We start from the raw sequence: 11,015 nt of genomic DNA, 5'->3' as shown, positions 1-11,015 counted from the left end.
TTGTTGAACTCCATGGGAAAGTCAACTATCTTTTCCGCGTTGGATTTGAAGGATGGCTACTATCAGGTACTCATGAGAGAGTCCGATGTAGCCAAAACGGCAGTAAGCACCCCAAGCGGTATGCTTTGGGAGTGGCTTGTGATGCCCCAAGGGTTGAAAAACGCACCAGCGACATTCAACCGAGTGGTGGCTCACGTGATGCGTCAGCATTGTACCTACGCGCCTCATTACTTTGACGGTGTATTAAGGCTGATGACGGGCTGAGCGCAATAGAGTCGCCCAAGCGTCATTTAGACGCTGTGTTGCAGACTTTCAAGGTCGCCCAATTGTACGCCAACTTGCGAAAGTGCGTCATAGGGGTCCCTGAGATACATGTACTGGGTTGCATTGTAGCTACACATGGTGTACTAGCAGACCCAGACAAGGTAAAATGATTAGAGGAATGGCCAATCTCTCGGCATGTGAAGGATTTGCGCCAATTGCAAGGGCTCGCTAATTACTTGCATGAGTATAGCAAGAATTATGCGGAGCAGACTAAACCATTATCTGATCTCCTTAAAAATGACACAAAATGGGTTTGGTTAAAAGAACAAGAAGATGCGCTCACATCAGTGAAGCAGTCTCTTATAGAGGCACTGGTCTTGGCATTGCCAGACGCGGATAAGCCCTTTAGCGTCGTCTGCGATGCAAGTAACTTTGCAATCGGCAGCGCGCTCATGGAGAAGGAAGACGACGGCGTTGATCGTGTCATCTCGTATCAGCCCCGGCTGTTAAAAGCCGCGGAACTGAATTACCCTGTGCGTGACAAAGAGCTACTTTCAATAAAGTATGCTCTTGTCAAGTTTCGTGTGCACCTATTGGGCGCCGAACCATTTGTGGTTTATACGGATCACGCATCACTGCGGACCGCAATAAACTCACCGCACCTCTCGCCTAGAATGGCAAGATGGCTCACATTCTTCTCTGAATTTAACTTCAAAGTTGAATATAAGCCGGGTAAGTCGAGTGTCGTGGCTGACGCTTTGACGCGCAGACCAGACTTCGAGGTTAGACACCAGGAAAGTGTGTCTAGTGCGAAAGCACAATTTCAGCCGTCAACGTTGGCAGCCATGAAGGCATACCACGTGACGAGCTCATTGGCCTCTGACGGAACGTCTGCCGCAAGAGATAACAGTGCGTCACCCGCGGCCGTATGAACCGCAGCCGAAGGCTCCGCACTACCAGCACCACGCATGGATTAATTCTTCATGCGGTGATATTTTAAAATGATGGTTCTGAACAATCAACATCATTTCTAAATCAAGTGGTCATATAGTGACCACTCCATCCAATGTCAGTCAGCGTGATTGTCGTTTAAGGGAGGGGTGATGTAACGTGGTGTATCGTTACATGAAATTAACACTTCAGAAATCAAAAGATTGGTCGGTCCTAGTGGCTGGGCCGCTTTTAACGTGCCACTAAGGTGGCTGCACAATGGATGAGACTAATCAGCTGTAACGCAAACAAAGAGAGAGAGAGAGAGATAAGATTTCAATTGCATGCTTTGTATTAATTTATAATTAAGTTAGCATTAACAGATAGAAAGAAGAGAAACTTAATTATATTAATACAGTTTTCATTTAACCCTCTTTAAGGTAATTGTCTAAAAGAGAAGTCTTCCTCTGCACGTACTAGTGTACGTGAAGTGACGTAAGGCACCACTCGCAACTGAAGCAGTGTAAAGTGGACTTGTACTGAAGCAGTGCAAGTCGTAGTGCCCCGTTAGAAATTGTACCTCTTCAGATATAGATCTCTGTATCTGTAGCGATTGGTTTGCTCTGCAAAGAGTCTCGAAAGTCCTGAAAGAACGTTTTTGTCGTACTCCGTAGCTCTTGGAGCGGTTCTAGTGGCGATGCTGCGACAGTCATATTTTGGGAGACCATCAATAAATTAGTACTTCGTCCTGTCATGCATATTGGTTTGTGGCTTCAGACGTTCAGCTTTCACACACTGCGGTATGCGCTGCGGTAATTAAAGAAGTCCGATTTGACGATTTCACTCCGAATCTTCCCTTTTTAGCCAGACGCGTAGGGATTTGCATGTACTCCAACTGCCTTCACTGCTCTGTTGCAAGGCCTTAACCCATTCGGGCCGCAATCTGGCTTAACGACCTTTTGCTTCTGACATAATAGAAGGCAATTCCCACACCCTAAGCTACTGCAATGCTCATTCTCAAGTCGATAATAAATTTAATATGATCGATCACGTTTGGAAACTGAAACTGGTCAACCAGGTAAAATCCCGCACGGAAACTTGTGGTTATAAACTGCACGACATTTGCAGCTGTCTCCAATGCTTTGGTTTTAATATTCCGCTTTTCAGATCGAGTCTTGTAATCGCCGTTGACGCGGCCAGTGGCTATGTGAGATTTTCAACCAGCTACTTTATCTCCATACGAGCATTTGGGTAAACTAACCTCGATTATACATTGTATTAAGGTCGAGCTTTAGAAGGTCGAGAAGCTACCAAATATTCGAAACGGATTTATCGGATCAGTATAGTTTCGTAGCTCACACAATTTTGCCCGTCGCTGACGAAACAACGAATAATTATTTAGATCAATAATTGTGACGCTTGACATGTCACCATCCAGATCTTTAAATCTCTGGCGTAATTGATACACGCGCCCAAATGGGCAAGAATTTGAGAAAGTTTAGGAAAAGTTTTGACAATCAAGATGACTAGCAGCAAAATTTCACTGTTGCGGCTGGCACAACTTCGGAGAGCTATAAAGCTCGTAGATAATTGTGATGGCCACTTCAAGCACGACGAGATCTTTTTTGTTCACACGCAGTTGTACACTTTAGCCCCACGCTTGGAACGAGCAATCAGGCATGTGACTATGCTGTATACCAAATATGCTGTGTGTAGGCGGGCACGTCTAGATGCGGCCACGCTCTACTTAAACACAAACCCTAGCACAGCGAGGAAGCAATTAAACCGTCTACTCGCGTGTGCCGTGAGGTAGGTGTGGTGGGCACCTTAGCGACCTCACCCAACGCACTAAATACTCGAGTAAAGTGTCGTCGGGCAGAGAGCATCTCAACAGTCCTGTTGAGAGCCTCGCTCCGAGCCTGCTAATGCCTCAGCTCATCCTGAGTCTGAGTGACGGACTCCGCCGTAGCATGGCTCTGTGACTCGGACGCGGCTCTCCGCTGTCCAAGCACGAATGCCTCAAACTGCTCCAACTGAGCAACATGTTGCTCAGGAGGACTACCCAGGAGCCTGGCCAGGGCTTGTTCACCAAGTCCCTGCGCCAAGTGCCCTGCCACCTCCCGATGATGTTTGGAGAGGTGGGGGAAATGAGCTCAATCGATATTGAGGCTCATCCCCACGTACACATGCAGATATGCGGGTCATGGGACGGCCACGCTCTACTTAGACACACACCCTAGCACAGCGAGGAAGCGGTTAGATCGTCTTCTCTTGCGTGCAGTGAGGTAGTTGTGCTGGGCGCTTTAGCGACCTCACCTGGCGCACTAAGTACTCTAGTAAAGTGTCGTCATGGAAGCGGTAACCCGGCTCCTCGTACGCACTTACTAAGTAGAAAGTAATTTTCAGACTGATTTATATTTAATCGTATTAAATACAAATGCCTATTTTATATATTAAAAATGTCATCGCTGTCGATAATATTATTATGTATTGCGAGCGTTTTTCGCTTAACGGATGACGCTAGGCGTCATCCTACTTATTGTGGATACACCTATGTGCATCATATTCACAAGGGTTGGTCACAATGCGAACCACACCCGAGTGGTTGGTCCAATTACTTTACTTAAGTAATTGACCATCCCCTTAAGAGCACCAAGTGTACTTAACGGGGCTGTGTGACATTAGGGCAACTTAAGCCTGTTTCAGTATCAATCTCGAGGAGATATTATCCCTAGCGTGTACCACACAACATTTACGTGCAAATTCGTCACAGCTTAGGGTGCAGTGGCCTTGACGGGCAGACTAACGATTACTTGGCTTCGTCATAAGTTATAGCCTCAACGCGTAGTCGTCACGTTAAGGGAAAAGCAGCTATTAGCTCGTATATTTGCTTGGCTTAGTACTAAACATAGCAAAATGGAAGGCGATGCGACTGTTTTCATTCAGCAAAACTAATATACTAATGGATTTACAGGCATTTATTGCAAATTGATGGTAGCTTTTGCTCGCCACCTTCCTTTTGTTGTAAATTCGCAAGGCCTAGATGAATTCTTGTCGCTATTTGTAATTACTTTATCTACTGATTAATGCGTCGCTTTTCTCTGCATCAAGTCGCAGGCAGTGTCGCGGAAGTAATTCACATAAACTGTGTCAGATAAAATATTTTCTCCCGTGAACTCGTAGACGTACCTACCATTGGCGGAATTTTTCATTAGCCCTTTCAATTGGTCCGCTTATCGTTTGTGGGAAATCCTGACTAGGAAACCGCTTCAGTCTCGTGTGACTGGCAGAAAAGAACTCGACGCCGACGGCCCCTACCGCTCTCCCTTTTCGCTCCCCTTTTTCTATCATGGCTCCTTCCGAAGACGCCAAGGCCGTCGATTTGGCACCTGTGGGTGCCGCCGCGTCGGTTGACGAGTCCGAACCTTCCGCAGCGACGACTCGCTCACCCTCGACGCGTAAGGTCAAGACGACCGCAGGTGTGAAGAAGGATGAGGCGAATGTCAAAGTGGCTCCAAAAGCCAAAAAGGCCAAAGCAAAACCAGCTTCTGCTTCTAAGAATGCAGTCGAAAACGGCCCCTCGTATTTTGAGCTAATCGTGCATGCAATTAAGGAGCTTAAAGAACGCAATGGCTCGTCGCGCCAGGCCATTGCCAAAGTCGTTGAAGCCAAGAAAGACAATTACGCCAGTCACCATTTGAACAAAGCACTCCGAACAGCAGTTGAAGGGGGTAAACTGATTCAGATCAAAGGCTCGTACAAGTTGTCGCCTGAGCTGCGCAAATCTCCGTCTAGTAGTAACAAGGGTATGAAGGTAACGGACAGCTCGACCAAGTCGATTAAAAAGATCGCGAAGGTATCCAAACAGTCGGTACTGGGGAAGAAGTCAGCTTTGAAAAAGGTTGCCGCAAAGAAAAAGCCTGTCAAAAAGACTCCGACTAAGAAATTGTCTGCCAAAAAGCCTTCCACAAAGAAGTTGACGACGAAAAAAACGGCATCCAAGAAAGCCGCGTCCAAGAAGCCATCTACTAAGAAGGTATCGGCCAAGTCTGCGAAAAAGATTGTTAAGAAGACCGCCAAAAAGTAAATTATTTTTATACTTTACTGCTTTCATTCACGGTCGGTTCATTTATTATGTGGAGAGGTTGCCTACTTGCTTCGGGCACCCTTCCTCAATTCATTGGTGTTTAGTAATACCACCTGTTATTCTCGAAAGTATCATGCATTATATTTAGGAAATATATTTGTTGCATGTAAGATCTAATCGTATTGTCGTTAAGAAAAAGCTCCACTGAACCGCTTGAAACCATGTAAGCCTACATTTCAATATTTTAAGTGGGGTCGATAGTTTTGTCGCTGAATGTTACAAATTTGCCGTTTCTTTTAGATGTCAATTTTGCATCAGCTGCTGGAGTGAGAAAGCGCAAAGAAATCTGTTATCATTTTGGAAGCTTATAAACTCGAATTTACGTTTTAATGCCGCATTTCATCATTCCTGTCCTGGTTCTTGCTGTAGCTCTGTTCCATAGAAAATGGAGGAGATGAAAAAATAAATTTTGTTGTGGGATGCAGTAGCTTTATCAAATACCCAATGTAAAAAGTTCGACTGACACTACAACCGTGCAACCACGCTTTGCCTACTAGATTGCAAACCGAAAGCAAAATTCGTGCGGTGAACTTCAATTGTATACTATATCTGACAAAGACTTTGTCCAAGGACGTGCGACAGGCCCTACAGCTGTGGACACCCGTATTTTAAAATTATACGGCAACGATTCAAAAGTTAACTGATGCCCTGTTGGCATCTTCCGTGATTGTAAAGCTATTACTGATGCATAAAGCTTGGCTCCCGGGACAAATCTGTCAGAATGTGTGGGCTTTGCAATTAACAGTTACCACTTTGTAGGCCGGAGCTCATCACTCAACGGGACCTTGATCTATGCGGATGAACGCTTGACTATGCTTTATAATCGCTACCTTCCAACTTTCCCCGGCAAATTTGGCTTCTGTCGTCTACGAAGCAACGGTGCTGCCATGTCTGAACGAGTCTACGTACCTCAGCACCCGGCTGGATGAAAAAAGCGCATTTCGATGAAATCTGACATATGCTGGGGTGCCGTGACATCATGGCAATGAGTGGCTGATGAAATTTAAATTCTCTGATTAAAACGACTGCATGGAGCGTACGATGTACAAACCGATACGATCAGACAGACAACAATACTTGGTCATAAATTGTTCTCACGTCGTGTTGTCAGATGCATTTGACTGCTCAAATCTGTACAATATAGATCTACGGGAGGTTAAAAGTAGTAAATCGGACTGCGTCAGGCGATCGGAAATGATAATTGCAACCGCCGTTGAGGGATGGAGTCTTTTGTAAGTTAATTATTATCCTTTGCACCGTATCCCACGCCAAAGTCAATGTTCTTTTACGCCAGATAGGGTGCGCTGCCACTAGCCGCTAACTGAGCATTGACGGAAGTTTTATGCATCAAATGTAGCGCTCTAGCTCATCAAATAATCGAATCATAAGCTGCATTTTATCTGGAACTGAATAATGGCCGAGGTATCCTTTTCAATAATCATTGTGAATATAAATGATCTCTTTTGCACCTGCTCGTAAGTTTTAACTACTGTTCATAACGATGAAGTCGCTTATTATCTGGCTTCGCAATGCGGTTCACCAGGAGCACGTGGTCAGATCATACGGTTATTGCTGTACACCATGTCCAAACACTGCCATTAATAGCAACAACTCGTGAGCGACATCAGTCGGCGTAACATCCTTCCACTTAAAGGTGTAGCGTAGATCACCGCAAAAGAAGAGTAAATAGATGGCAGTATGAACGACCAGTTCACTAAATAGAACACTTATATGAGATGACAGTCCTACAATACGCCGTAATGATACAAGTGGCCAATTCTGCTTTCAGGCACTGCAAACTACATCTCTGGTCTTTAAACTTTCACTCAACATACTGTTCCTATTTCGGTGTAGAAGCTGCTAATGTTATGTTGTGCCGGGGCTTTGCCTTTGACAACTCTCGGTTCCTGGCACAATCTGCTAATATTGAGTTGTCCAAATTTGAGGAATTAAGTCGTGAAGATGAGAGCCAACAAGCACTTTGTTACCCCTAAAGCAGCAGGCGCTATGGTCCGCTTACTCGTTTACAAATCGACGTGCTCGTTATTTTGTACGAGTTGGCTCGTTGGCTCTGTAGGCCACCTCATCACAAACTACCACTGCAATTCCCAACAGCAACACATAATTTGAATTCAACGCACAGGCGCGACTTGCAATGCCATTTGCAACCGGGAAACGGCCTGCGGGGGCAAAGTTCGAGCACGAAGCTCGACGCTATTTACACGGACAAGGCACTGGACTATGGCCTAGTGAAACTTTCAATTAATCTGTCCGGAGAATATGGGCTGGTTTGCAAATGCGTGAAATGGCAGCTATTCTGTCCTAGCGAGTTAACTTTTTAGCACCCTGATGGACGGTGCAAGCGCATCGCTATGTAAGGAGAACGAGGGTGTGGACAAGTGACATCTTTGAAATTGTGCGGCTGTGCCTCCGAGCAGGTTGATCACTTTCTGGAAACACAGGTTGGTCCATAGGGTCGCTTGGTTATACGATACAGCCATCGATCTGAACCACTATGGTGGATGCCCCAACACGACCATCAATGGCAATAAGCTTTTTTGATGGCATAAAGTGCAACACATCCTTCCAAAAAATGCTGTGCCGCTGGATCACCATCAACTTCAGTCTACGCTCCATCTCCAACTCAAATTTCGACATCCGCCATCGTAGTGAATTAAACATGTTAGACGAAGGTGGATGATAGACCGTCGCGTCGGTCGCGTATGTGGACCTTCAGCTTTCGCCAGCGATAGTAGTGGAATTTCATATTCTTTCAATGGAGTAGAAAGCAGGTGGAGGTTACGTAAAATGTCCTGTGAGCGGACTTTTAGAGATTCTTGACGTTAACAGAGATTGCAGTGCGAGCCACCCTGACTCCAATATCGTTTTCTTTAAAGGAAATGCTGCTGGCGCGGTAACATTTCTAGCCGAAAATGACGATGCTCCTCAGGGATATGGTAGTGGCGATGGATCGATCAGCCGAACTGATTTTTGTACCTGGACGTTAAGCATTTAACAGGGACTACATTTTGCAGTGAGCGCACCAGGACTCACTCCAGCTTTAATTTATAAGCGAATGCCCTTCTATTTAAAAGTTCGTACTTGCGACGAACAGTCAAACTTTGGCAACCATCGACCTACTATCCGTACTAATGCAAGTATGAAAATCTGCATAAGTAGCTACATTACTTATAAGCTTCTTAGTGCAAGGTGGCACGTCTTCAAACGCGGGAGGAACTTTTTCGATGTCAATGGAATTGCCAGTGCGTACATCGATGCAGTGCGTACTTTCTTCAAAGTACTCGGCGGTTTGACGTCGGCATATCTCATAATTTATCGGATAATGACGACAACTTGGAAATGCGTACGAATAACCGTATTATAAGCTTTCGTGTTTCGTACATGTAGGCTTTATCCTTGTTGTCGTTGGACGCTATCGTCAAGTCTCGAGGATGACATTGCTCAAACGAGCTCCACTTCCACTAGTGAGCACACACCTGAATCTTGTAGCACATCGTCGGATCGTAACTACATAACAATTGTAAGTCTCGCTCTGAAAACGCACACTACGTCTCCTCTATCCTTTTCCGATATTAAAGTGTAATGAAAATTGTTTCTCTATCCTTTTCCGATGAAAGATTCCCAGATTCACTTAGTAAGCGGGTGTGCACATCATTCGCTTTTAGACAACAACAAAAAGCAAAGTTAGAGTATTGTGTCGCGCGCCCATGTCGTGTTTGTAATTCTATGTTGCTGACAAAAAAATCGCTAGACTTTAAACAATAAATAACTTCAAACGACGAAATAGCTTATGAATGCAAAGGCTTCTTCCAATGTGTGCTTAATCTACTAAGTATTTTATCTAATAGGCTTTTTATTCTTCTTGTCTTCTACTCACTAGTCTGATGGGTTAGCGGTAGGTGCGTGACTCGATTGGAAAACTTGCCCAACAATTCATCGTTCGGTCGGAGGTCGATTCTGGTAATGCTGCAGTGGCATATTGGCGCACCAAGATGAATAATTTCCCTCGGCACGCTGTAGCACTGCGCCATGCAGTATTGAATAAAGCTTGTGTGAGCAATAATGAGCATAAACTTCTCTGGGTAACCTTTTGGTCCGCACGTCAAGGCAACATCATCACCCCAGCGGCATATGTTTTGGAATGCCATTTCGTGCATTGACTCGCGGTAATTAAAGCGATTAGCAACGTCGACGTTTTTCGGCGCACCGTCTTCAAGAAAACAACATTCGTACTTGTGAGATATCCACGGGATCACTTTGGCAAAAATTGCGGCTGTATCACGAGTTCGTCGTAATCCTCCATAGATTAAAGTAACATCTGGGTTTTCTTTTCCTCTCAAATGAAGCATCTTCGTCACCGACATAGCAGTAATTTTAGCCTGCTCTTCCCCGCGCTTCGTCAGTCTTTTGTCTTTGTCACATACTCGAAAATTCATATTTTCCGTTTCTCCATGTCGAATAAAAAAAAGATGTATCACCCCTTGAGGGTTCTGCATACTTTTTGAAAAAATGATTTCCTCTGGTTGCAAGACCTTTGGAAAAAGGACATTATTTACTTGATAAGTGCCCAATTGAATCTGATCAGGCGACAGAAATGACCGACTCATACACTTGTGGAGCATCTGCGCCTCCATCGGTACACGAGCAGCCACTTCGATGGACCACCACCATAGAAACATATCAAGCTGGGTCTGAAAGCGTAAAACGCTTGCCTGATTCTTACCTTGATAAATGTAGTCAATTTGCATGACGTTGTCGCTGAAATCAAGAAACTTTAATCGCCCTCCAGCCACGGGAATTAGTGTTCTTTTGCGTTGTATCGTGTCTTTGAATTCGCGCACGACCAAAATGCCCACGTATAGCTCGGCCCAGCATTTTAACCAACTAGTAATGCCTAATTTTACTCGCCGAATATCAATGAACCCACACAGCACGAAGGTCACGCGTTTAGCGGTTTTGTGCACCGCGTAGTCTTGAGAACTCATTGGAAAATTTGGGCGGTCTTCACTAAAGTATAGCTCCACCTCGTCAATTGTAAAGCGACGTGAAGTGGACCCATTCTGCGGTACGTTTCGTGCCACGTGGGGCGTGGGATAGTGTGAGTCAAGTTGCGTACGGCACTCTTTTGTGCTAGCAAAGCGCACAGATTTCGAGCTCTTAGTGGATTTCACTGGCTGTTGCCGACTGCTTTCTGCCATGGAAGGGGCGACTGGCACGACATAGGGCGTGATAGCCGCTTTAGAAGTGATGACGGCCTTAGGCATGCCTTGCGTAAGAATGTGCAATCTTACGTTTGCGGGAAGGCACAAAGACAGTAACTTGCCAGGAGTAGCAACCGTCGATATTTGCAGTTTATCGCAGAGCAGCAGTGTTAAAACGGAAATGGCCGTTTTAGTCTAGTACATATATCCAGCGAAGTGTCCGGCTTCTCAACATGAAATCGGTAATTAAATTAAGGCAAAGCTTTCTTTCGGCTAATCAGATACAAATGTGCTCTTTACATACAGTATGGTAATTATCGACTGGCGAGGTTTTGATTACAATCTCTTCCTAAGCACGATGGAAGCGTTCAATGTAAAAATATATAATATTTGAAATGAAAGAAAACTGAAGACTATTTATCTGTCATTCTGTATTATTATTCGAAAGAAAA

General features: G+C 44.9%; 4 protein-coding genes across 4 annotated transcripts; 2 read left to right on the top strand and 2 right to left on the bottom strand.

Moving 5' to 3' along the window:
* Positions 1-4,543: 4,543 nt before the first annotated feature.
* Positions 4,544-5,281, top strand: CCR75_000666 (uncharacterized protein; the record flags this gene model as incomplete). The annotated part of the gene is made up of 1 exon (XM_067958772.1): positions 4,544-5,281. One exon carries the CDS (start codon positions 4,544-4,546, stop codon positions 5,279-5,281), a length of 738 nt encoding a protein of 245 aa, XP_067815217.1.
* A 2,067-nt stretch (positions 5,282-7,348) lies between these two features.
* Positions 7,349-7,683, top strand: CCR75_000667 (uncharacterized protein; the record flags this gene model as incomplete). Its single annotated transcript, XM_067958773.1, has 2 exons — positions 7,349-7,383; positions 7,419-7,683. 2 exons carry the CDS (start codon positions 7,349-7,351, stop codon positions 7,681-7,683), a joined length of 300 nt encoding a protein of 99 aa, XP_067815216.1.
* A 142-nt stretch (positions 7,684-7,825) lies between these two features.
* On the bottom strand, positions 7,826-8,023 carry CCR75_000668 (uncharacterized protein; the record flags this gene model as incomplete). The annotated part of the gene is made up of 1 exon (XM_067958774.1): positions 7,826-8,023. One exon carries the CDS (start codon positions 8,021-8,023, stop codon positions 7,826-7,828), a length of 198 nt encoding a protein of 65 aa, XP_067815215.1.
* A 1,208-nt stretch (positions 8,024-9,231) lies between these two features.
* On the bottom strand, positions 9,232-10,626 carry CCR75_000669 (uncharacterized protein; the record flags this gene model as incomplete). The annotated part of the gene is made up of 1 exon (XM_067958775.1): positions 9,232-10,626. One exon carries the CDS (start codon positions 10,624-10,626, stop codon positions 9,232-9,234), a length of 1,395 nt encoding a protein of 464 aa, XP_067815213.1.
* Positions 10,627-11,015: the final 389 nt, after the last annotated feature.

This window comes from Bremia lactucae, linkage group LG1 (assembly GCF_004359215.1).
Source record: "Bremia lactucae strain SF5 linkage group LG1, whole genome shotgun sequence".
Classification (NCBI taxonomy): Eukaryota; Oomycota; class Peronosporomycetes; order Peronosporales; family Peronosporaceae; genus Bremia; species Bremia lactucae.
This window is presented reverse-complemented; position numbering and strand designations above follow the sequence as displayed.